Source organism: Alligator mississippiensis, chromosome 6 (genome assembly GCF_030867095.1).
Source record: "Alligator mississippiensis isolate rAllMis1 chromosome 6, rAllMis1, whole genome shotgun sequence".
Taxonomy (NCBI): domain Eukaryota; kingdom Metazoa; phylum Chordata; order Crocodylia; family Alligatoridae; genus Alligator; species Alligator mississippiensis.
In genome coordinates, this window is record NC_081829.1 from 59,875,637 (window position 1) to 59,903,194 (window position 27,558).

The following is a 27,558-nucleotide window of genomic DNA, read 5'->3' on the forward strand; positions in this document are numbered from 1 at the left end:
TGGTCTAAAGTTACCCAGCTTATCCCTTCTCCCTTTCTTAAAAATGGGCACCTCATTGGCCCTTCTCCAGTCCTCAGGCACCATGTTACTTACTTGGATTTCAAAAAAGCCTTCGATTTGGTCTCTCATGATGTCCTCATGGTAAAATTGGGGAGCTGTGGCCTCGACAACCTTACAGTGGGTGGGGAACTGACTTCATGGTCAGACCCAGAGACTGATTGTTGATGGAACCAGGTCAACATGGCGCACGGTCACCAGTGGCATCCCCCAGAGTTCAGTTTTTGGATCAGTACTCTTTAATATATTCATAAATGATCTGCATTTGGGTGTCAGAATCGGATGACACCAAATTATGGGGAAGCACGGTCACTCTAGACAGTAGGCTGGGGATTCAGGCCAACCTGGACAGGCTCGCAAGGTGGATGGATCAAAACCAGATGACATTCAACATAGAGAAATGCAAGGTGCTCCACTGTGGGAGAAAGAACCCATATCATACCTATAGGATCCTCAGTACTACACTCACTAGCACCACGATTGGAAGAGACTTGGGGATTATGATTGATCATGAGATGAATATGAGCCACCAATGCAATGCCACAGCCAGCAAAGCAAATAAAATCCTGGCTTGCATCTACCAGTGCATCTCAGGCAAGACCCAAGATGTCACCCTCCTGCTTTACTTGGCCTTGGTGAGGCCGAAGCTGGAGTACTGCATCCAATTCTGGGCTCCACACTTGAGAAAGGATGTGGAGAAGCTTGAGAGAGTCCAAAGGAGAGCCACGCACATGATCAGAGGTGAAGAGAGCAGGCCTTATGAGGAGAGGCTGAGAGGCATGGGGCTCTTCAGCCTGGAGAAGCGAAGGATCAGGGGGAACTTGGTGGTAGCTTATAAGTATATAAGGGGTGTGCATCGGGAACTGGGAGAACGTCTGTCTGTTCACCAGGGCACCCCAAGGGAAGACTAGGTCTAACTGTCACAAACTGCTAGAAGACTGTTTTAGACTGGACATAAGAAAAAACTTCTTAACTGCCCGAGTCTCCAGAGTCTGAAATAGACTCTCCCCAGAAGTAGTGCAGGAACCTGGTTTGGGCATGTTCAAGAAGCATTTGGATGATTATCTTGCTGGAGTCATCTGAACCCAGCTGACTTGCTGCCCTTTGGGTAGGGGGCTGGACCTAGTGTTCTTGTGAGGTCCCTTCCAGCCCTAATGTCTATGAAATCTATGATGAAACTATAGACAGGGAGCTTTCAGATCAAAAAGGAAGAGACCTATTGAATTTGGGTACCTCCAGGTTTGGGTGGCTAACAAACAGAAAAGATTTTTGGATTGCAATTTTAGAACTGTATCAAAAGTGGTTGATTTTATTTATTTTGTACTTAAGTCCATTTCTTTGGCTCTGGCCATAGAGATGCACAGCACTTACATACCCTCTCTTCTTCAGAGTGGTCATATAAAATATATTTATTTTAAGTGTTATGAAATGAGGTCTTAACAGCACTTTGGGTTTTTTTGTAACTTTTTTTAGGTAACCTGTTTAATGCTAAGCCTATTTTTTCCAACTTGCTCCGAAATTAAATAAATGTAACTTTATTCATAGAACCATTGGTTCTGTAAGCTGCAGGGGGATTTGAGGAAGGACACCTGATGCCTACAGTTGTCCAGCAGATCTTTCAACTATATGCTTGGTAGAATAAGATATCACAAAAAAGCCTTGCAGCATCTTGGACCCTTTACTGTTTAGGTCACTAGTCAGATTGAATGTTGTAGTGGTTTTAGATATTTATAGTGTAAATTTTTGTTGGTATTTTTTTTTTTACTTTGCAGCTTAAAGAACCAAGGGTTCTATGAAAAATGCTAAACTGCCAAGAAGCAGAGGTAAAACAGAAAAGTCCATATCTATTGCAGGGGTGGGCAAAATATGGCCCACGGGCCGGGTCCAGCCCACGGAGGGACTTTATCTGGCCCCTGGCAGGTCCCTTGGTCTTGCCTGGCCCAGGTGCCGTCCTGCCCATGGTGCTGGTGCATCCTGCCACTCCTAGGCATGCAGCAGGGATGGGGCAGCTCCAGCTGGACTCCCATTCTAGGCAGCCCAGGTGGCAGCAGCTAGTTCCAGCCAGCCCTAGCCCCATGGAGACTGGTGGGCATCTGGGCACATAGCCCCTGCCTGCCCCACACCTGCTCTGGACCTACCCCAACTGGAGCAGACCAGCTCCAGGTCAGCTGGGACATGCACACAGTCCTGACCCTAGACCACCCTGCACCAGCTCTGGACCCATATGCCCACGATGAGTGGCGGTGGTAGCTGGGCAGAAGCTGCTGCTGAGTGCAGGGGAAAAGCACCTGTCTCTCCTTAGCTGCTGCTGCCCCCCCCCCCCCCCCCAAACGCCCATGCCCAGGCTGCCCTGCAGCTCCTTTCCACCACCACTGCCAGTCAGTGGGGTACTGTAGAGGAGCTGCAGGACAGCCCAGGCATGGGCTCCAGGCAGCCACAGCAAGAAAAGCCTGGCAGTGGTGAGGGGGAGGGAGCCACTTTTCCCTTTGCCTAGCAGCAGCTTCTGCCTGGCTGCTGCCACTCATTGTGGGTGTGGGGTGGACCAGGGCTGGGTTTGGGGCTGTGCATGCGACTCCCAGCTGGTCCGGAGTTGGTCTGCTCCAGCTGGGGTGAATCTGGAGTGGGCATGGGTGGGACAGGTATGTGCGCTCAGCTGTTGCTGGGGGCTAGTGGTGGTAGAGAGAAGCTGCAAGACACATGGGCTCTGGGGGAGGGGGAGGGTGCTGACCAGCCCACAACAGCTCCCTAAAACTGTCTGTGGCCTGCGGGCCTAAGTAAATGCCCACCCTGATCTATTGTCATGTCAGGCATTTCTAGGAGAGATGTTCAACTTCTTTTTGCCAGGTATATTTAAGAGAGAGGTGCTTCCAAGACTTTGGGGTAAGCTATGCCTAGGTCTAGTGGATGGTCTGATCTAACTATATATTATAGGTGCACCTATATATCAGCCCATATTGGATAGGTACCAATAAAAGGAAAATAGATGTTATCAGCATTTGGCTTTTTTGGCAGGTATAACCAATAATATCATTGATAAATGCAGCCCAGCCTCATGGAGAGCTGCATCCAGCCAGTAAGTCTGTGGGGATGGAAGGGCCGGGGGCCAGATCGAGGCCCCCACAGTGAGGGAGGAAGTGGGGCAAGGTGCAGGACCAAGCTGTGAGTGGCTCATCCAGGGGATGTGGTGTGGGGAGGGGGTGGTTCCCCCTTCTGTGCACACCCCTAAGAGACTCATGGGGGGCATGTGCCACCCAGATTTGTGCATAGGGCAAGGGCAGGCTGCCCACTGCGGGCTCGGGGCCAGGGGTTGCGCCAGCCTCTTCCCAGTGGGGGCTGGGCCAGGGCTGCGCTTGGGGCAGGCAGGAGTGGGGAGGACTTGGGGTGGCTACAGCAAATTTTGGGGTGGCTGTAGCTTAACACTCGTTTCGCTTAACATGTTGTGTTTCAAGAACCAATTAAGAGTGCTAAGCGGTGGTTTCCTGTATGTGTTTTTGGTATGATGCTTGGCACTTTTAATTAGTGAGCCACGCTAATTAAATGTCCTGGCACCGCACTGAGAACATGTGTCAGTGGCACAATGCGCCTCCATGCTGAGAAAATGGCTGCAGTGCACTTTGAACTAAAGCACATCGAATGTGTTTTATTTCAAAACACACCACCACCATTTTCTCAGCATGAAAGTACACTGCACCGCTGGTGCACATGATGCGCATAGGCAGCAGAAGGCCAGGGCTAATGGGGCTCAGCCTCCCCAAACTAATTTCACAACAGCTGGTGATAGCAGCACCATGGTGCTGCCATCCTGCTGCGCCTGGTGCCACTCAGCTGTAGCGGCGCACCCAGTGTCCCCGCCACACACTCCTCCGCCACCATCTACAGCACCAGCACATGCCAGCCCCACAACAGCACCCCCAAATAATATTTTCTCCGCCACTACTGGTGATGTGCGAGGCTGCCAGAGTGTGTCAGTTTACATGCTTCAGCAGATTCGATTAATTGGGTCTGCTCCAACATGCTGGATTTCCAGCACATCAAAGCAGGCTCCTCCATATATGTGTAAGTTCCCATAAGTACCAGCACCTGTAAAAATTACCTGCACCATGTTAAAATTTGTACTAAAATTGCCTTTATCTATGTAGCTTGTCCTTTTCCATCTATTTGACCTCTTCATAAAAGAGTTGGAGAAACAGTGATGAGTGAAGGATCACTAAACAGTAGAAGTTGCCTGGTTGGAATCCTTAATGCCTTTTTCAGCTGAATTTCCTGTTCCTTCTACCCCACTTACCCACCAAATTATCTTTTGAATTTATCATAAGAAATTATGTGCAAATTGTGGTAGGAAAAGTCATCATTGTCACAATGCCTTAATACTAATTCTGGGTAAAAGAAACATTTTTTTTAATGAGTAACACAAGACAGCTGCTGCATCCCTTTTTATTAGGGAACAAATCTCCGTTTCCTTGAAGTTGCCTGTTATCTGAATCTTAGTAAGAGTGAAAGAAAGACTGACAGGGAAATATTTATAGCAGCCACCCACTGTTTAAGCTGTTCACCCTCTATGCATCTGCTAGGGACAGAATGTAAACATGAGATGAAGCTCCACATTGGTAAAAGAATATCAGTAGATAAGGGAATAATGGGAAGGACAGCAAAAAACAAAGCATGTTTGATATTAAGGGTTTATTCAGATGTCTCAAAATATAACCTATAGCTGTGAAAGGAAGCTAATCTCTTCTTGAGCAGAAACAAACCTTTAAACCATTCACCCAGACTTAATACTTTAGATTTTATTAGAGGAAGAGATTTAACGTTTCCTTTGGTCTTATTGGCATTATCCTTTTTTTGTCTTCTTTCCATGGCCTGGTAACCCATGGCTTTTGAAATAGCTATTACTACTATTCTGTCCTGCCTCACTTATCCTGTCAGCTACTTTGGGCCTTTGCTTGCAGAAAGATTGCCCTGTGGAGACATGACAGCAAAATGTTTCCTGCGAATGAGGTTAAAGAAAAGGGGGGCACATAGCTTTTCTCTAGGAAGTGGAACATGGAGAAGAAAGTATAGGCCAAAGGAAAAAGAGAGAGGTTTAGGCTAGGTGATTATAATGTGCTGTCTCAGGACTTATAAGGAACAGGAACCATCAGTAGTCTCTTGGATGTTTGTGAGTTGCTGAGAAAACGGGTATGTAGAAACATTTGCTGCACCTGCTGTATGATCGTGCAGCTTACTTTTAAGCCATGTAATTGTAGACTAGGAACAGCACGTGCAACCTCCTGCCAGTGCTGGGAGCCATGCCGGAAACCTGGTGTAGGTAACTTAGGCTTGAGGGAGGGCAGGATTGGCAGGATCGGGGGCCTGGTGGATCTGCAGGGGAGTGGGAGGTTGTCTGTTGAGGGATGGGTGCAGGGTAGGGGCTAAAAATGTCATTGTGTAGAGGGAGGGAAGAAGAGTGCAGCCCAGGAGCTGGGGCAAGTTGCTGGGCTTCCCCAGCCCCAGGGCTGCCCTTCAAATGTGTGCAGACATTCACTGGATCGGATTAACCTGTTTGTGATTTAAGTTAGTACTGAACTAACTTAAATCAGGTCCATCATTTTGGGTCTGATTTTAAATCCCACAAATGTCTGCATGGTCAACATTTTAGATGGGCCTAACCCTAGTTAGGTCAATCCAAATGTAACATCTGCGCATATCCAGGACGAGTGTTGCCTTCCCAACAAAACATACTTGGTAGCATTGTTTCCAGGAGCTAAAATGGAGCAGTTTCCTTCTGTGCCATTTTGATTATCATTGCATGTGTGGGGCACAAATAAACAATATCCTCTTATTCCATCCTACCAATTTTGGATGTAACCTGTTCAAAGAAAAATAACTTTCTTTTGCTCAGGGAATGGGGCAAATACACAAATCTTTGTTCTTCTGTAATTATTGTATGGAGCCACAGCCATTTGGCTGGTTTCCACATTATTTTTGGTAACGGTGAATATTATCACGTTGGGAATAATAGTGGTGTATGTCTTTAAAGTGTGGCTGACTTTCAGATATACACATAATGTGTTGTAACCTGTAACTAACAAAGGCAATGTTTTCATAATACTTACACTGTGAATGTGTCTAGAGATCATGTTGCAAAATGTTTGAGGAAATCTGCTGAAATGTATTTGCTGATGTAAATCCCTAGTAATGAAAATAAATACATCAGTTGGGGAGACTATAATGTATAGGAGTCCAAGGGGAAAACCTGCAAGTCTGCCAGTGATTCTTAGGTTTAGAGCGAGAGAACAGGATCTTGAGAAAAGTATGGGAAGAAGGAGAAGCCTAGAGAAGAGCACAGTGTAGAAAAAATGAGGATGTGTCTGAATAACTGGCGAAGGAAGAAAAGGACATCACCTCCTCATGTTGCTTTGCATTCTGTTTCCAAAGCATCTGCTGCTTTTGTTTAGTTTGGGGTTTTTTTGGTTTCCCCCTTCTCTTTGCTTATTTGAAAATATTCAAAGTATTCTTAGCGGGTGGAGGGGTCAGGGAGCGGGGACTACAGTAGAAATTGCTTAGCTTTGGATTGGGCTCTTTGATAGGCTTCATTGAGCCCCGCTTATACACCACCCTGTCCAGGCAACTTCTCTGGCCCCATTGCCCCTCTGGTGGCTGCTGTCATCATTTTCCTCCTGATTTGATTCCTTCTGTTCTTCAACACCCTGCCCCATGCATGATAACTTCTCCTTCCTTCCTTATGATTCTATCTTGATTATTGGTTATAACAAGGAGCAATAGGATAACACTTAAAAAAACCCCAAAAACTTAAAGCTGGGAGAAATTTCCAACAGTGGGGTGTTTAAACATGGCATAGTTTTCATAGGGAAGTGGCAGAGTTGTCAGATAATACGATAGTAAGTGTGATGCTAAAAATCTGAATAGCCTATTCAATTTAATATAGTGAAAAGTGGTGGATGAATGAAGTGCTAGGGAATAATTCTGCATCAGCTGAAGAATGGACAAGATGACCTTACGTATCTGATTATCCCTCTGCACAGGATAAGCATATTATCTGTATGTTTCTGCTAAAGTGATTGGTAGTGAGAGAGTGAGTGAACATTAATGACCTAGCTGTTACGGTGACAAGCCAGTACTTGAATGGGCCAGATCTGTGCTGTTAGCATGCATATTCATATTTTCCCTTTCAGATGCTTCAGTTCATATTTGAGATGAACAGCATCAGTTCATATTTGCAATGTTTCATTTTCAGCAGTAAGAGCAAGTTAGTGTTTTCTAAAATGAATGCTCAAATTCTGCAATTTGTGGTACCAAAAGAGAAATACCAGAATATTTTGTGGCTTGCTTTGATATGCTGCACCTCAAAGCTTACAGATTTTGCATAGGGTTGTATGATCAATCAGAAACATTTGTTTGTGCCTTCTAAGTTAAAGTGTGCAGGGAAAAAACAAAATATAAAGTGTTAGGTCCATTGAAGCTTCCCTGCTGTATAGCTTAATACTGTTCTATAGTAATTAGGATTTAGAAGTTTGCATTTAAGTAATTCCACATAGCAGTGATTGAAGTGCATGTATTGGACTGTATGATACCATTATTACCTGAAGTAGAGAAGAGGCAGTGAAGTATAAGTTCAGGACCATATTGTGTTACCTAGCTTATCACTAGATTGGTGTATAGTGTATAGTATTTGTAGCTAGGCCCCCTTCTGCATTTTTATTGTATCACTAGGATTCTAGGTAGCAGGTGTTAAGGTAAGCAGTGTCAAAGGTAGGAAAAAAAAGGTTCTGTTTTACATAATGGGAAATTGGGTTTAAAAAAAAGTGAATTTTGCTGATTATGCAAATTAATTGGCTTGGATATGATTTTACATAGCTGTGGATTCCACAGGCTTCTCATATAGGCTTCTGGAATGAATGGTGTTGCATACATTCCCAGAAATGTGACATTATTTATGGTGCAAGGCATAAGGCAGGGCAGAATGGCCCCTTACAAATTAATTGGTTCAGAGATGTAAAATATCTTAATTTGATTTGGTAAATCCTGTGTATTCCCCTTCTCTGCAGAACACATGTGCTGTCCTTCTGCATTCAGATTTAAGAGTTCTAATCAAATAGTTGAAAGTTTGGGTGTTGAGCACAAAGTCATTATTAGGAACGGTCAGGACTGACAATCAACTTATTTTTCTTGTACTAGCCTGTTTACAAGAAAAAATTGCACCTGTCACTTAAACTTTTGTCTCTGGTTTGAATCAAGCTCCAAACCTTAATAACCAAAAGTCATTATCTTATTTTGTGGCCTGCGTGAAATATGGAGGTAGATTCCTCTCAGATTCTGTGGGATGAATTTCTACAGCATGCAAATGATTATGCCAATTAACCTTCATACTGGTTGCCTCAGAGTTGTCACAACTGTTAAGCTTCTTAAACATCTTCTACCATTGCTGTAGCATAAGTACTAACGGAGTGCTTTCATTTTTACTGTTAGATACCCAACACTGGTCAAGGCAGAACTAGGTGGAGTTGTAATTTAAAATGCCTTTGGTCAGTCAGCACTACCACTTTTTTAACTTAATAGAAGGGAGCCCCTGGAACTCTTAACTCGGCAGTGAAACGCTTAACTTTGAATAACTCAACAAGGGCAAGGATTAAATGCATGTGAAAAGTGAATTACTGTCCTTCAGTTTCTTCATATCCCAAGACTGAGATCTGCACAGGTATTTATGCATCTAATTCCTGTTGATCTCACTAGGAAATAAATGAGAGTTAAAGGCTTTAAATACCTTTGTGTATTTGGCCCTGAAGCCTTTTCTTGCAGTCTCTACTAGTGGAATGAAAGTTAAGTGTTTAAGTTTCCTTGGTGGCCAAAGTGTTTGGTGCTCAGAGTTTTAATCCAGTGGGCTAAGTGAGTGGTACAGGTCTGGTCTGCAGGCTGGACTAGGTTCCAAGATGTCTCCACATGCCAGGATTGGGTCCTGGTCCACCACATGTGCCCAATCTAGCGTGCAAGTCTGTGGCCTGCAGGGCTTCCCATGAGATCTGTGAGGAATCCTGTGGACCAGATGACACTGCTCCAGGGGCTACATCTGCTCCACAGGCCAGGGGTTGAGTACCCATCCAACAGCAAGTGGTGAAATGCCCCATCTTTCAACATGTCCACTAGGGGTGTGCGAAGCGGGCCCTATTCAATTCGGATTCGGCCTGAATCAGGGACAGTGATTCGGTTTGTTGATTTGGATCACTGTCCCTGATTTGATTAGTCTGAATCTGGAGATTCAATGCTGATTCAGAGAATCAGTGATTCGGCTATAGACACAACTTTAAATGTTTTTTCTGTGTACATTGAGGTACTAGCACAGCGCATGAATGCTGCGATGCTGGGGTGGATGGAGCATCCCACAAGAGCGCGGAGGGGCCCTCCATGTGCTCAGCATTGAACCCAGATTTGGACCAGAGGTATTTCCGGTCCACTTCCAGGTTCGCTGGGGAGCATGCCTGGGTGCCCCCTCCCCCCACACCCTCCTGGCTCGGCATTTGGCCATGGGGGGACCCTGGGTGCCTCCCCCCCACCCCAGACCCAGGAGGCACCAGTTGCTGAGCTGGGGGGGGGAGGGGCTCCCGGTGCACTCCCTGGCAAACCCGTAAGTGGACCAGAAGTGCTTCTGGTCCACTTCTGGGTCTGCTGCCGAGTGTGCTGGGGAGCCCCCTGCGCTTCTATGGGACACTCCATGTGCCCCAGCATCACAGTACTCATGAGCCGCCTGCTACCTAGAGGTATGTAGAAAAAACATTTAAAGCTGTGTCTACGTTCAGATCTCCAAATCTTTCTGATTCCGTATCAATTTGGAGAGATTAAAGGGTCCTCTGATTCGATTTGGAAATTTGGCCACCAAATTGGGCCAGATCTCTGCCGTATTGAATCTGTGACTGAAGCTTCGTACAGCCCACCACCATTTATTTATTTTCCTTCTCCTTTTGGGGAATATTTTTCCTGAAAGCAGAAAAAAGTTTCTAGAGCCAGGCTGTACCTGTTGTGTGCTTATTGCCTGGAGTTGAAATCTCTCCAGCTGCCACTTTGAAATCCCCCTGTTTGGTATCATCACATCATACAAGATACCATGGCAGTGAACAGTTTTATACAATAAAGGGCTTAATCCGTCTGTCTGTCTGTAATGCTCTTGGAGGCACTTTGATTGGTTAGTGAAACAACCAATCGGAGTGCGGAGTGCTGCCATGACAGCGGGGACGAAGGGGATGGAGTGGAGGGCTGAGGCAAGCAGCACTGGCCTCGCCCCCCTGCTCCATCCCCGCCATCGTGTCAGTGGTCCGCCACCTCTGAGGAACAGGGCTGGGGGGGTGCACGGGGTGCTGATGGAGGGGAGGGCAGGGTAAGCTCCCCCCCACCCTCCCCCACTCCTGGGAGGCAGTGCTGCAGGGTGATGGCACTCCATCCCCACGCCCCCGCCCCCCACTCTCGTTATTCTTGATCTTTGCTAGTGATTATAATAAATTTCTTAAACAATGGTATGAAAACTGTGTGTAGTAACAATAAACTGGGCTCTAAAGATTTTTAGGAGTATTTCAATAGTTGTCACCTATTAGGACTAGGCAGAAGGCCAGATAGTCTATAAAGGTGCAAATCTAACTACATTGGATATGTATAACATAAGTTTTCATAAGCAGAGGGCTTACTTCATTAGATGCTGTCCTACAAAAATAAAGTAATGACCTCTGCTGTCTGGTGTCTCTAAAATAGAATATAACTTCTGGTAAGGGGAGAGGGGAATAAAAGTGTTTGGTTTAAGCGCTTACTGTTCCACTTTAAAACAGAATGAAACAAAAATTAAATAGTGAACAAACACAAAACTGTCTTCAGGAAGCTTTAAAAATATCAGTGTACAGTCTGCAAACCTTGTGGCTGTGTGTGAATTTAGAAGCATTAAAATTAAATAACTTTGCTGGTTTATGGGGGAAATGTGTCCCCCTTTTCTTTAACCTCATTCGTTGCAAGGGTCTTTCTCTTGACCTAGCATCATAAATCAAACTTTTGGCCAGGAGTGTGCTTACTTATGAGCTGTCCAGCTTCTGGCATCTGGAACTTCTAGTGCACAGTCTTTTGGCTGTTTAATAGCAATGCAGTGGTAGAGGGATGCAGCCTTTTTCCAAGACATCTGGGGCTATGACCGCTTGTTTTTAACTCAGTGAAGAGGTTTTGTCTGGTGTTCAAGCAGTGGATATTCAGTTTCCCTCTCGGGATCCCAGTGGTTCTCAACCTTTTTTGGACCCAAGGCACCCCTTGAAAAATGTCAGCTTTTAGTTTTCACTCTCTTTGAAAAATACTAGAGCAGCTCTTCTGTTGCCAAGAATTCAGAAAGATCACAATGAGTCAGAATGCTTTTAACATTATAGATTCCTAAATTCAGAATTTTCATTTATCTTGTAAATCATGTTTGCACATCTAACATTGCAAATGTTGTGTGGCACCCCACAGCACCCTGGTTGAGAATCACTACCCTAATTGGAACCAATACCTGTGTTTGTTTCTAGGCACCCCTTATTATTGGACAACCAAATTGTGGGACACTGTAAAATCTAATTTGTCCCAAAACATATCCTTCTTTAAAAGTGGAGGGGGGGAGAGGGGTAGTTTCATGCATTTCCTGTAAGCTGTTTCTAATAGTTTTTAAAGATCATTTTGTTTACTGCTAGTCCAAAAACATGGTAGTGAAGTTGAAAATGCAGCTAGTCGCATAAAAAATGAAACTGACTTCATTAGTTGTCATTTTCAAAGCTGCCTAAATAGAAATATAAATGTGCTTTAAAAATACTAAAAATCTGGTACTTCAACCAGCTGATCATGTTTCCAGGGTATGGCTGGGATTTTAGGGGCAGGATTTAATCTGTGCCGCTACTTTTAAAAGAAAACAAATACAGAGCAATTGCTATTGCACTGATATTACCCTAGTCCAATATTTTCAAGTCTATCCACTTCTATCCTTGCTTTTGATTATTATGCTGTTTTTTCAACCAAAAATATATTGTTCCTCTCCCCACTTCTGATAAGTGCTTCTGTACATGAATGAAAACAAACAATATTTCGCAGTTAAGCCATGGACATCAGTGCAACAGAGATAAGGTTGCTAAAGAGATCAAGCTACATAATTCATCATTCTTTGTATCTTTTACCTCTGTTATGTTACAATTCTGTCACTTCCCTGAATGCCTTAGCTTATGGATCCCCCCCACATGCACACATACCTACCACTGATTCGCCTAAGTTTTAACTTGTAAACATTCAGTTTTAACTGAAGATGGAGGTTTAGCCTTTTTTTCTCCCCCTAAGCTGTCCTTTTATTCTTTACTCCTTTTATTTCCTCCCATACCATGTGGTTTGATGGGCAGAAATCATGAGAGATGAATTTGGCAGAGGGGGAAATCCCTACTAGATAACAGATGGCCAAAAAAAAGCTGTTCTTGACAAATGCTTCTGATTTGTGGTTACCCCTGTGCTGGATAGGAGCGGGGATGCCTGGCTCAGAATCATTTGGATGAGGGGGAAGGCGGGGGAAGAGATGACAGTAGGATGTGATTCTGACAGTGGCATAGCCTGGCATTTGTCCTTCATTAATGATTCTGTTTTGCTGTGTTTGTATTTTCTAGGTACACCAGAGGCTTCCTCCATGGCTCAGTCTGAGAGTAGTCTGTTGCAGTACTGTAGTGCCCTCTGATGGTGAGTGTGAGCAAATACTTCTTGGTTTTATTTTGACTTGACTTTCCCTCTTTTGGATGGTTTTGTCCCCTCCCCCTGCGATGTAATCCAGTTTATTTCCACAGGCCATAAAAGACGAAATAAAATGTTAATGTAGCAGTGGCACAAAATGCTATTCATGGAGTGGCTTGCTTCAAAAAAAAAAATGCTGTGCTCCCCTACCCTTTCCATTGCTGAAGGTTTGGAGAATTACACACACAACATCTTCTGAGGGTGCCCATTCCTCTGCATATTCCCTAGTTATATTCTAGTCATTGTAGTGTACCCTTCTTCTGGGAAGAAGGGAGGGAGAAAGCTAGAAATATCTTGGTTCAACTTCATTTGCTTTTCTTGGCTTGAGAAGAGAGAGTAGTTGTTGGCCTTACAGAGGGCACTATGTTAATTTCTCAGAAATCATATTTTCCCTACACTTCAATAGCCCATGAGAACAAGGAGTTTTCAAGGTCACTCGCATACCTTCTTTCAGATTTCTCTGTAACTATGTCGTTAAACCAAACCTGGTTCTTACCCCCTCCCCCCTCCCCCCCCGAAACAAGTGCAGCACTTCACTTGTACTCCATTCTTCATCTTTGTACCTCCCAAATATCCCCTGGCCTCTGCTTCTGTTACGTTATTCCTTCCAGAACATCTGTATCATTTGAAATAGCTAATGGGGGGTAACTAATCAGTAACTCCCTTTCTTTTCCCTTGGTACATACTTATAGGTAAACTGTATTTTACCTGAAAACAGATGTGTTATACATCCCAAGAGAATAAAAACTGGTATTGAAAAACTTTCAAGTTAGAAACTGAAAATAAGGCACACCTTCTAAACAGTGGTTGAATAATAGTACATCAGAGAAGTGCCTGCATCATGTTTATAACAGGTTGCCTACATGCCAGAATCTTAAGGAGTGCAGTATATTTATTATACAAGTTGGAATGACCATTTAAACTGCAGGTTTGTTATGTACATGCAGTGAAACACATGCTTACAAGTCAAAGGGGAGAATCTGAAATTTTCTACAGTTCATCCCTGTAGTTCCAAGCTAAATTCAGTAATAAATCCATCCATAGGATTTTCCCCTCCTTTCTTCCTCCACATCTTAAATAGATGAGAATTCAGATATGGAATTAGCACAGGTCCTTGAGAGATCTTTCAGGTGGCTGCGTGTTTTTAAAAAAATACCATCTTTGGAGAGTACATTTGAAGTAACTTCCTAGAAAAGGTAGTTGTGTTAATCAAAACTTGCAACACAACAAGTGTTCTAAACTGCAAGTAGCACCCAGAAGTATTTCGTTAACCAGTGCTTTTACTAAATTGGTAGACAAACTAAAAAGTAATTTTAGCAAAGATTTAATTTGTTTACAAAGTATTTCCAATATCTGGTGGGGGTTTTTTTGTTTTGTTTTTTTTTTTACAAATAATAGGTTTAAGAGAAGAACTTAACTGCCCTGCAAAAATTCTAAGTTTTCTGACACTCTTGGGTACTGTACACTTCATAAACTTCAATTATGCCATTTACATCAAACGGCTGGAAATACTTGGCCTTTGCCTTCATAATACATTCATTATTGAAACTATTCATACTTTTTATGTAAGAACAAAGGCTTTAACACTTGCTCAGACATCATATTTTTTGGTGTCATGATGTGTAACATAAGGCAAAGGACTATCTTGCTAAAGAAGGTAACGCTTTGTGAAACCCTTGGTATGACAAAATGCGTACCATAAAGTAGAAACAGCTTCCACATTGGTCTCTGCTTAGTGTTCATGTACCACAAGTAAAGCATAGGTAGAAATGCTTGTCCCAGATAATCTAGTTTGCTAATGAGAAAGGTAATTGCTACTTTTCAGATACAAACTTATTTGAAATTTGTAGAAGAAAAAGGCATCAACCAAGATGGGGCTCTGAGTATGTAGAATAAAACCTCTGCAGAGAAAGATCTAGGAGTTACAGTAGACCATAAGCTGAATTACACAATAGTGTGCTCTTGATGGAAGGAAAAAAAAAAAAGCAACAGCGTACTGGGTTGTATTAACAAGTGTTTCTTGCAAATCAAAGGAAGTGATTGTGTTGCTATATTTGGCACTAGTAAGTCCTCACCCTGAGTTGTGTCCAGCTTTGGGTCAAGCACTTCATGAAAAATGTGGACAGATTAGAAAGAGTCCAGGGGAGAGTGACAGAAATGGTTAGCCTGGGAGGCAAGACTTATGAGGAGAGGCTGAAAAGGCTGGGATTCAGTATGGAGAAGAAGACTGAGGTGGGACTTGATAAGCAGGGATCCTGGTTTTCCCTGATATAAAATTGGAAATTGTCTGATCAAAAAAAATCCCAAATTCTCAAAAAACCCCCCGAAAAACACACGCACAAAACCTGCCCCCTTCCCCCCCTAATTAAAATTAAAGGCTCCCCACAGTCTCCCTCCCCCCCCCCCAGCCCTTCCCATTCTCATTCACCCCCACAACCTTGCTGGTGCCCCTCGTCCCCCACCCACAGCCCCTGCTCCCCCAGCTTGGCCGAAGGTAGCCCTGTTGTGGGGGGGTGGGGAGGAGGCTAGCTCCCTGCCATGGCGCACAGAGGGGGCAGGGGGGACCCACACCCTTCAGATCTGTGCGTTGGGTGGGCACAGGCTTCTGCCCTGCTGCCCTCCCCCAGGGCCTCTGCAGCCCGGCAGGCACGACCCAGCGCACAGGGCACAGGAGGGCTGCACGGAGAAACTGCTTGCCACTGTGAGCTCTGCATCACCCTGGCAAAACACCTTCTGCACATGGGGCTGCAGTGAGGGCAGTGACATGAGGTTGCACCCGTCAAAGCAGCCCTGTACGCAGGAGACACATTGCCAAGGCGTTGCGGAGTTCACAGCTGCAAGCAGCTTCTCTGCGCAGCCCTGCCGCACCAAATTGCACCCGCTGGGCTGCAGAGGCCCCAGAGAGGGCAGCAGGGCAGAAGCCTGTGCACATGGCCCGGGCCTGCCCTGCGCACAGATCGGGGGCAGGGGATACAGGTCCCCCTGCCCTCCTTGGAGGTGCACACCACCACGGAGAACCAGCCCCGCTCTACCAGCGTGCAGGGGGCTCATTGCAAGACTGGAAAGTCCATGGGTTTCTTACTAAAACAATCTGCGTTTGCCTCCGGCAAAAGGTAAAATCCACTGTTTACTCCAGTTTTCCGTGGGAAACAGAAAACCCGGATCCCTGCTGATAAGTATTCAAATACCTGAAGGGCATAAAGAGGATGAATATGGGATTTTGGTATTTCCTCTATGGCTGTAGGGCACAGGATTAGGAGGAATGGACTCAAGCTGCAGCAGAGGGAATTTTAGTTTGGAGATTAGGAAAAACTTTCTCACTGAGGGTGATTAAGCTTTGGAATAGGCTACCCAAAGAGGTTGTGAAATCTCTATCCTTGAATACTTTAAAAAACAAGTGAAATAAACACTTGACTGGGATGGTTTAGTCAGGAGTACCCTCCTTGAGCTGTGTGTTAGACTAGATAACTTGTGGAGGTCTCTCCTAGCTCTACTTTTATATGAATAAGTGAATTCAGATTTTAGTTTCTTTTTTCACATTGTATGTAGTATTTCAATCTTTATTTCTTGAAGTAATTTTGTGGAATGTACAAGCAAAATAACATGTATATTAAATTACCTTTTTGACTTGTACTCTATGTAAGTATAAATTTTTTTAAAGAGTAATCCAAAGTAATGTGACAAATATTTTTTTCTTCATGATTATGCCTGTCAGTCCTCATACTCATGTGCTACAAGGCGATCAAAAGCCTGGGCATGGTGAAGGTAGCCCAGCCAGTATGGAACATCTCATCATTTAACTATTAAACAAAGGTATGATAGTGTTACTTCTTCAGTCTGTGTCGGGACTATTGAGATGTCCAAGTCTATCCCCTCCAAAACAGTTTGACCTGGCCGGACCTACAGTTACCAATCAGCCCTGACCCACTTGAATTATGGTGCTTTCATAGTTGTATAAATTACATTGGAAATTCTTGAACCATCTTTCATCTATGCTAGCAACAGTAGGACTTCTAGTTTAGATGCATTGCCTGTATTTTTGTCACTGACATGTAGAGTGATTTCGAATAGGATTAGGCAAAATGGTGGTGACAACTCTGGTAGTACATACTACCATTAGTGCTAACAACAATAATGCTACATTTCATATTAGTGTAATAGTAGGAGACTACCAGAAGGCTGCCAGCTTTCACATCATATGAGACTGTTTTCCATCCTAAACTCTGATGATGGATGAGGTCAACTAGCTATGATATCAAACTATGATTTTCATTAAAACACTGTTGAGATTAAACAAGTTCCAATACACGGTAGTTTTCTGTGATCACGTATAAAAGTTTGTATTGCATTTTGTGCATGCCAGTACATTTACTGACCACAAGACCAGGGCAGATATTATTTTCCTACTGTAAAAAGACTGGCCAATCATAAATTCCTTTCAAAGCAATATTTTACATTAGAAAATCATTAATTTAGCTCATACTAGCCTATTGACTTTTATTGCCCAAACAGTTATGTAGAAGAGAGTGCAAATATTTTATAGCCATGTCAAAATTGTAAATAAGCTAAAATAGTTGCTAGCATAGAATTTAAAATGATACTTAATGGTTCAAATAAACAATGCTCTCCCAGATGAATTTCATTTGATACATTTGGCTCTGTTCTAAATTTTCAGAAATGAGCAGTCATCCCAAGCTGTGCCCCCCAAAATACTTTTCAAGCATACAGCCTTTCAGAGATCAGTTGTTGAATTCTTTCTGTAAAATTGGATCCCTGTAAGGTACCATACTTCAGGTGCCAAAAAATCACTAGATATTTAAAATGTTAGTTCTGCGGTATGTAAAAGTGAGATGGAAACCTCTCAGTGGCAGTATTGGGTGTTCAATTGGAAAAGAGAATGCCTTGTTTGTCCCTCATGTTTGTTGCCAGACCCAAAAGCAGAGATAAGGTAACAAACATGTAAACCTGAGAGAATGTATTTAATCTCCCAGCTGATAGATACCAACTGTGTCCATCAGATTCATTCATCCAGTAAAATAACTGAGGGCCAGCAGCCCCAAGCACAACCTTTGGGAGAAATGGGAGAAAAATAGTCCTAGTCAAATCTGTCCCAGACACAGAGCTGCCCTCTTACACCTCTGCATCCATCTATCTTTTGCATCGTTAAGAACTTAAAGCAATACAAACTCTTCCCTGTGTAAACTTATGCAGTTAATTGCAGGTTGTATCTAACTCTAAATTTAATAGTGAAAGGCAGGGTCTAATGGAAGAATTTCACTGATAATTTCCTTCGTGTAGTCAGTCCTTTTCCTTCATTGAGGCAGTCCCTTCACTCAGCCTGTATGTGATCTGATATCTTCTAAATCTGACAGAATTTTAACTTGAAAAGAAGTTATATATTGCTTCCTTTCATTGAAGGGCAAATACTGTTTCCTGAAAAAATAGAGCATTTTAGGAAGTTAATGGAATTCAGGCAGGATTATTTTACAACTGCTTAAATGAGTTTATTTGGACCAACCTCACACTTTGCATATAAATGTCATAATCAACAGCCACTAACCTCATTTTCTTAGCAGAACAAGCAAAGTATTAAACCTGTGACATTTCACTGATTTTTTTTTTTTTTTTTATTTTAATTGTACATATGAATACCCTGATAAGGTTTAGTAAAGTCAGAAAAAGAAAGCTGAACAAAACTTAGCAAAACAAATACTAGCTTAATCAATCAAATAACCCAGCTCATAGAAATCTCAGAACTTTAAATGCTGGATTTTATCCAAAGACAGCTCGCAAATTGTTTGGAGTTGATGGGAAGATATTTCCAAGCACTTATTGAAACAGAAAGATATAAAAGTTCTGGTTTTTCCAAAGATGCTTTTCTCTAAAAGCCAAGGAATTTAACCATATGCCTCTATGAACAAGTTAGTTTATGAAGTACTGCCCTGCCCTGGTCTGCAGTCTCCCTACCCTAGAGAAGTAAATTTACCTTATAAAAATTACCCTCAAGGAGAGGGGAAGGTTGTGTTTTGGCAGTAATTCATTGAATATGGTCCAAGGAACTAGTTTGTAACATCTATGAAGCAGTAATATGATTAGTTAGTAAATAATATTGTTGCAAAATTTGAATTGCAAAATAAGTTGCAGTAAGTATTTGTATTGCTTCTGAATTCTTGAAACAAACAGTTCATTCCTGCCTCACTAACGAGTCCTTTCTTTGTGCAAAATAAAAAGTTCATTTTATTACAGGTTTGCCATCTTTTTTAGTTTTGGGGTGGGGGGTGTATCAATATATTTTATTTCATGGCTGAGTAGTCTTTCTCAATTGTAGCAAATAATTATTTATGTTATTGTTAAGTATTCTTAGCTTGGTGCTTGAGGATTGTGGTATATTTGCTAGAGATTCATGATAGCTCAATTACAGCAACAGCATAGTCTTTTGATGTGTTAGGGGAGCTCTTGGACCTTATAATCATCACCATGGGTGCTTTACCCCTTGCCATTGTACTGACTTGTAAGGTATAAGCTTCCACTTTTCTCCAGTGAACATGATTAACACTTTTTTCCCCCTCCAGTGAGCATAATTATTAACTCTTTATTGTAAAATTGTGGCTGAAAGCTGGTATAGGCATTAAACCAGTTTCTGTTAGCAGGATTTAAACTGATTTTAAAATATGTCCAGACAAGAAAGCTACATCAATGTAATTTATTTAAATTAGTGAATTTCTGTGTGTACCAGAAATAAGACACCAGTAGGTAAATTAATATTGGAGTTGGCTTGTGCTATAGGATATGAGACTGTACCTTTGGACATGATAAATTCTGTACACTGAGGGGGAAAAAACAACTCTAAGCATTTTTATATTAGGAAAACACAAAGCAGCAAGAAGGAATTAATTGTCATATTTTATTAAAACTATAGACACTGTTAGTCAGCACCTGCTGTATCTGGAAAACTTGGTTAACTAATAATGATGGTATTGAAGGGCATTTGGTTTACTCTTTTTCTCCCTCTTTCAGGGATCTGTTCCTGTATGTGAACAGCCCGTAACACAATGTCAATGCTGCCCTGTTGAAAATAAAAGGTTGATCCTATATTTGGAGACAAGATACGTCTCAAATCCTTCTGTAGCTAAAATACGTCTTTATCAGTACCTTGGCATATGAAATAGTTGTCTGTAAAAAGTATTTTTCTCACCCGTCCCTATTAATTTGAGTGATATATAGCTACCAATAAGCATTAGGTTGAATACTGTCTCCATGGTACCAGTATACCAGCTAATCCTACTCTCTGTAAATGTATTAATTCAGTCCAAAAATACATTTGATTAGAGTTAGAACATAAGGGTTCTGGTTCTCTGGAAGTTGTGGAGTGATGTGGTGGATGTGATGGTTAAGGTAAGGATCTTTGTGGGTGGTATCGTTTATTGAACGGCACCAAGTGTTTTGTTGATTCATAAAAACAAAAATTAAACCGTGGTCTATCTCTACTCCTGTAAATTACCATGTACTTCTATCTAACAGCTACACTTTGTACACTCTTCAAAAAACATACTGCACTTTGCTTTTTCCAACCAAGTGCCAAAAACTTAAATAGATTCTGTGAACTTGTGGAAAAGGAGAACCTTGGATACCATCCAATACTCAGATGTGAGAAATTATATTTGATGCACTCTTAATTGCACGTATGATGAGTTGGCACATATATATTGATATCTCAGCTCTTCATATGCACAATAAACAGTAACTTAAAACTCTTGACTTAAATTCTGATTTTAACCACACTTCACCCTTGCCCTGTCTACACCAGACAGATAAGATATAGGATGTGACAAAGGTCTGTCTTGTACTGCATATTTAGAAGTAGTTTGTCTTGAATCTAATATTCTTTTCCCTAGAAGTAACAGTGGTTTACCAAAATGGGTTACCTGTGATTTCTGTGAATCTTCCATCCCGGCGTGAGCGTTGCCAGTTCACACTTAAGCCTATCTCAGACTCTGTTGGAGTGTTCTTACAGCAGCTGCAGGCAGAAGACCGGGGAATTGACCGGGTCGCAATCTACTCATCAGGTACTTATACAGACTGTTTGCTCACGTGCCAGTCACTGGCCCACCCATCCTTTCATGACTTACTTTCTTTTCTTTCTGAGTTTAAGGCTTGAACCACTTTTGTGGAAATGGTCTCTAGAGTAGGAGGATTCTGCTTTTGTCTGCATAGTCATATATCCTATGGGCAGACTGGCCAATATTGTACTTTACCTTGAAAATCATTTTAACGCTGGGACTATAGCTGCTTTCTTTCCATCTAATTCTCAGAAGTGAATTATAATGAAAATTATTTAGAACGAAAGCATAATAGCCTATGCTGCAACATTTATTACTGCAGTTATGTGGCTGTATCAGCCTAAAGCACTTCATTTCTCAGCATTGTTCTGTATATGAGGGTTTATTTTGAAAAGATGTGAAAGTGACAAAGAATAGCTGGGCGCTAATATCCCAGAATGAAAATCCTTTTTTTAAAAACAGCAGATCCAAGTACCAGAGGCCAATTTCAAAAGGTTGTAATATGAAAATATATCAACAGGTATCAATATTTTGTTTTTCCTTTCTCTCTTGAGGTGTGTGTTTGTTTTTGTCCCCTCCCTCCACACACACACATACTCACACTTGCACACTCTCTGAAAATCAGGCTTGCTCTATAAAACTGCTCAGTCATAGCGTCTACAATGAAACATTAGGCTACTTTTAGGAGGTCTTTTTGTTAAAGAAATAAAAATGCAATCATGGGCCATGTCTAACAGGGTAAACTGACCTGTGCCTAGAAGGGCTATATGAAGCTTCAGTAACCAATTTGATTCGGAGGAGATTCGGCCCGATTCGGGGACCAAATCTCCAAATCTGAATTGAATCGGGAGACCATTTAAAAGCTCCAAATCAATTTGAAGTATCCGACTAAACAGGCAGCTGACAGTTGCGTCCAGCTGGTAAGTCTGTTGGAGTTGGGGGAGGTAGAGGGAAGGGGTGTGGGGGAGGGAGGGCTTGGGGCTGGGACAGGCTGCCCAGCTGGGCACGTTACTCAGGAAGGGGGGCAGGGGGTGCAGGATGTGGGTGCGGCAGCACTAGGAGCGGGGGCTCTGCCCTGCTGCTGCTTGCCCAGCTGTGCAAGGGGGGGGGATGTGGGCGTGGCTCGTTCCAGGTGGAAGGGGGAAAGTGGCAGCAGGGCAGACCCTCACTCCCAGCGCTGCTGCACCTGCATCCCACGTTGTCCATGCTGGCTGGCAAGTGGCGGCAGAGCAGAACCCCCACTCCCAGTGCTGATGTGGGCGTGGCAGCGCTGGGAACGGGCGCTATGCCCTGCTGCTGCCCCGAGCAAGCCGCACCTGCATCATGCCCTCCCCTACATGCCAGTTGGGCAAGCGGCAGCAGGGCATAGCCCCCTTGGCTCCCCCCGCCAGGGCAGGGGCAGAGGCAGAGGCCGGCATAGCCAGAGAAGCCATGGAAGAAGCCCCCATGGCTGCCCAACTGGCCCCATCGCCCAACTGGCCCAGGCTCCAGCGCTTATTTAAAAAAAAAAAAAAAGCCCCATACTCACCAGCTCTGGCAGTGGGGATCAGAGCCCCTGAGGGCTTGTGGCAGAGCACCCGCCCCCACACGCACAGCACAGGGCAGTGGGGATCGCCCCCCTGCCTGACATACACACAGCAGCTGCCCCATGGCATGGGTGCAGTGTGACTTGGCAGAGCACCATGCCCTGTCTGGGAGGTGGGGCGGCTCCAGCAGTCAGCCAGAGCCTGGCTCCACTGAGCCCCAGTGGCCCCACCTCTCAGAGCGTGCAGCACCCTGTTGAGCCGCACTGTACCTGTGCGATACGACAGCTGCTGTGCGGATGCCAGGCGGAGGGGAGGGACAATCCCTGTTGCCTCCCCACTGCCACAAGTGCTCAGAGGCCCCAGTCGCCGCTGCTGCAGCTGGTGAATGCAGAGCTTAAAATAAAAAAAAGGAAGCCCCAGACTCACCAGCTGCAGGAGCAGTGATTGGGGCCTCTGGGTGCTCATGGCAGAGCCCCCCTGCACAGTGGGGGGCACTGAGGATTGCCCCCCCCCCCACCACTTGGCACCTGCATGGCAGCTGCCCCATGGCATGGGTGCAGCATGGCTCAGCAGGGCACCATGCGCTGTGTGGGAGTTGAGGTGGCTTCACATGTCAGCCAGAGCCCAGCAACTCTCAGCCCCAGCTCCCAGACAGCGTATGGCACTCTGCCGAGCTGCGCTGCACCTGCGCCATGGGGCAGCTGCCGCACGGGTGCCAAGGGGGGTGGGGTGGCAATCCCCACTGCCCTGCACTGCACAGGGGTGCTCTGCCATGAGCGCCCAGAGTTCCCAATTGCTGCTCCTGCAGCCAGTGAATGTGGGACTTTTTTTTTCAGTGCCAGACAGGGGATGGGGCCAGGCAGGGCAGCCATGGGGACTTCTCCTGCGGCTCCCCCGCCTGGGGAGAGGCAGGCACAACCACCCAGCTGTGCCTGCCTCTTCCTGACCAATCCAAATTGACGACGAATCTTCCAAAGCCAATTCGACTGAATCGATTCAGGACAGTAATGCAAATCGAATCACTGTCCTCCAAATTGGCTGAATCCAAATGTAATACTTCCGTATTCACACAGGCCTAGTGCCTAGCATTGGCATTTTTCAGCACACCACACTGCTGTGGGCATGTACGTAGCACTTTGGACTGATTGGCACTAGTAACAGTGCCAGTGCATGGACACATCTATGCTATGTCCAATTAAAGGCAACCCTTGCAGAACAGGGTAACAGGTTTGAGGGCACTACTGCTAGGCCCAGTGTGCTTACTGGGTTAGACCTGGCCATTTTCTTCCTTGCTCTAGTCTTGTATCTTCCCCAGGAGAGAAGATAATCTACCACTAAAATGTTCTTTAGACACAATATAAATGCTATCAAACTGAATTGTATTGCGTCAGTCCTTCACTGAATTGTATTGTGTCAGTCCTTCACCAGGAAATGGTTTGAGTTTTTAGAAATGCTCCTTCATAAACTTGGATGAGCAATCTGTGCTTTTTGTCCAGTCAGAGTGGTATTCATTTCCCCTAATTTGGGTTCTCAATTTAAGGCCAATGTAGGTCCTCCCTTGTCCTTACCCTATTGTAGCCTGAAGGTATGAGAGGAACAACACAACTGAGTGGCCTTCAGTTGATATGCATGTGGGAGGTAGAATTACCCCAAGAAAAAAAATGGAGTAAAACTACACTGTTTTAAGCATCTTTTGCCTGTCCCCTGTTGTCTCAAAGTAGTGCTTGTCCTAGGCAAGCAAGCTATTTCCTTGTAGTGAGGTTCTGCAATAACATTAAATTGAGAGCAGACATCCAGAAATAGGATAAGAAATGGTGTCAGCTGGTGAACAGTAGCCTGATAGGTGAGTTTTGTTCCCTAATGAATCCAACACTGATTTCTTCACAGATGGCACACGAGTAGCTTCCTCAACAGGCATAGATCTTCTCCTCTTGGATGACTTCAAACTGGTCATTAATGACAACACATACCACGTTCAACCACCAAAGAGAGGTAAAACTGATTTGTGTGTGATAAATTTTTGAAAACAGTAGTAAATCTTGTCGTTACGAGCTTGAAGAAGCTGATACAACCTTTTATGTGTATTACAAAAGATGCTGTGAAAACAGGTAGTTTAAAAAATGAATCTTGGTGTTTCCTAATCCACTTGCATTCTTTAATTCAGTCTGTGGATGCATTCAGAAAACATTTACTGTTTATAAACAAATAACTATCCTATTTTCACGAAAATATCTGGTGATAAAAAAAAAATGAAGAAAAAATGGAACTTTAAGTTAAATTCCTTGTAAGAAGCTAAGCTCTTTATTGTAAATGCAAAAGGAGACCCATGTTAAAAACAAATACCATCTGCATTGCAAAAGTGCTCCATTGTGAGAGATGTGATTTTTTTTTTATTTTTTTATTTTTTTTAATATAGTATCTCTAAAGTGTGAATAAAACTGTAAGTGTAACCAGCTAATTCACAAACATTGAGTTGAACCAAGCAGAGCTTCTATGGGGTTTCATGCTGTAAACACCAAGTGGAGAGAGAAGGGGAATTGCTACTATTGGTCTCATTTTAAAATAGTAACATATTTTATGAGCAGTGTTGGAATTGGCATTAACTACATCTGCCATTTAGGAGCATAATCTGAGGATTAGCACAATGATTTTTTTTTGGGACACCTGCAAAAATCGACTGATTTTTTTTTTTTTGTAGGTGGGAGAGGTGGAAACATTAGCATATCATCTCCTTTTTTTCCCCCACAGCAAGCTACTACAGGTTATGTGGAGCACTCCCTCCCCTGGTTTTTGTAAGTGTCTGTGCTAAACCATCAAGACTTTTTTTTTTTGGTAGAGATTGCCTCGGTGACAACCAGTGGAGGATTTTGGCTGTGTTTTGTTCAGCTGTATCATTTGTTACATACATTAATTAACCCCAGCATTTGTGACAATCCAGGAAAAAAAAATTTCATCTGCTGTTGTCTCTTGTTAAACATCTATATTGATTTAGGGCAGTGATTCTCAACCAGGGTGCTGTAAGAACCTTTGAGGGTATACTGCAGCACCTGGCCTCTGTGAAAGGAAGCAAACGCTCATTTCTGAACATGCCAGGCACTCTGTGCCCACCCCAGAATCTTGACAAAATTCCTCATTGCCCCTCCCACCAGCTCTGGGAACATGGAAAGAGCAGGGGAAAGAGCTGTGCTGGAAAGTATAGCCCTTCTGCTCTAAGTAGTGAGCTCTGCCATAGGAGACACATGCAGGGTTGTGCTTTTTCAACTTGGCTTCTTCTCCCGCTCTTCCCATGCTCCCAGCCCTGGTGGGAGGCACCTCAGTTCTCAAGACTGCAGAGGAGCAGCCACGGTAGCAGGGGCCACAATTGCCCTTCAGGTACAGGCTGGGGACAGACCATGGAAGGAGCCAGGCATGGAGGATCCTGACCCTGCCACCCTCACTAGGCACCAGCCTTACTTCCTGCAGGGAGCACTACCTCCTTCAGTGGTCTAATGAAATCATTAGAGCCCACCAGCTCCCCAGTCTGCCCTGCCAAGTAGCCCCTGCCACTCTGAGGACTGTGCACCCCTCCCTGCCATGCTTTTAGAAGTACCCTGCCACCCGTGAGATCTTTTTTAAGGGTGCTGTGGGTTGCGAGCAGGTAAACACTGTAGGAAATAAATTAGTCTTTGAATGGAGTGTGGCTGAATTCTGCAAAGCTGTTGAGGGGCTCTTTGAATCTTCAAAGGTTGAGAACCATCAGCTTCGGGTATGGCCAAATGAGTAGATTCACAGGAATTTTCTGCGTGTCAGCTGCCCTGCCATGACTGCCTGTGTGCAGCAGTTGGTCGGCCCCAGTCACCCCTTGGTTAGTGAAAGCTGAAGAGTGACATCTTAGCCTTTAATAAAACAGAACCTGGACACTTGTGCTGGAATTCTGAATAGACAGGTGCGTCTGCCCTCAATAGGCTTTATTATAGACCTCACCACTAGTTGGTGGGAGAACAGGTAACAGCCTGCTTGTGTCTAGCAGGGCTGTCCAACTTCTGGGCACCCGGAGACCACAGGCTGCACGAGTTGCAGACCTGGGGTCCAAAGCTTTCCCCACCTTTCCTCTGTCACCATATGGGCAGCCACCCTCTTCCAGCCCCACATGCCATGTAGGTAGCCCAGCTTCCTTCTGCTATGTGCACAGCACCCATACCCTGCTCCTGACTGTATGCATTACACAAGCAGCCCAGATGCAGCATGCTACATGGCCAGCACGGCCTCTCTCTGCTGCACTACCCTGCCCCAGGAGTGGGGCAGGAACCAAAAAGAGGGGAAGCCTGGCCACCATGAGCACAAGAGTAGTGAGCAGAGTGGCAGCCTTGGCCTATAGCAGATGTTACTCCAAAACAGCCGCAGACATGAGACACATACAGCAATGCAGTTTTGTCTCTTTCATTTCCTCTCCTGGGGTAATTCCACATCAGTCATGTAAATGATGCTGGTATAAGATTATACTGCATCTTAGCTTTCGGCAGCAGGCAGGTAAGAGCAAGCACACAAACCAGTTACCAGAGAACAGTGGAGGTGTGGTAAATTCCTTCCCCCATCTAATTCCCTGTTTGCATGTCCATACTCTGCCAAAGACAAAGATATCAAAGCTGGTAGTGCATTTCCAAAGGCCCTTGCTCTTAGTACTTGTCTGGTTAGTTAAGCCTTCCAACCTCTTATGTCTGGGTTTGTCTTCCTGTGTCCAGGACTTGGCCAAGCAGCCAAATCATCTGTAGAGAGCTGGCTGGAAAGCAACTTGTAGTGGCTCTGCTGCTATTTATAGAAATACTGCCCATTAGAGCTGCAGCCTGACCTGGGACTCTGCCAAGAATCAGGAGACCTCAAATTGTACTTTTTGGGTTGCAAAGGCCAGCTTTAGGTGGCTGCAGAGTCAAGCTTCAGAGAATTTCAGTGACAGGTTTCCAGTTCTGCAGATCAAGTGTACAGTGACTTCTTTTAGGGATATTTTTGCATTATAACTTTATTATAATGAAAAATTGGATTATCCTGAATACTTCCAGATTCCAAAACATGGTGGATTTTGTAGCCAGCATCTTTTGCATGCAGTGGACTTTTAAGTTCATGAGAATAGACCATTTGTCTGTGTCTGCATGTGCACTCAGTGTGCTTTATCATGA

At 44.1% G+C, this 27,558-nt stretch overlaps 1 protein-coding gene across 4 annotated transcripts in view; it reads left to right on the forward strand.

Moving 5' to 3' along the window:
- MCU (mitochondrial calcium uniporter) overlaps positions 1-27,558 on the forward strand; it is a 168,712-nt gene that overhangs the window by 134,623 nt on the left and 6,531 nt on the right. For all 4 annotated transcript variants that reach the window (XM_059729922.1, XM_059729923.1, XM_019484313.2 and 1 more), the window contains 3 exons: positions 12,699-12,768; positions 20,715-20,885; positions 24,293-24,397. In XM_059729922.1, coding sequence (XP_059585905.1) covers positions 12,699-12,768; positions 20,715-20,885; positions 24,293-24,397 — 346 coding nt within the window. The remainder of the gene's footprint in view (positions 1-12,698; positions 12,769-20,714; positions 20,886-24,292; positions 24,398-27,558) is intronic.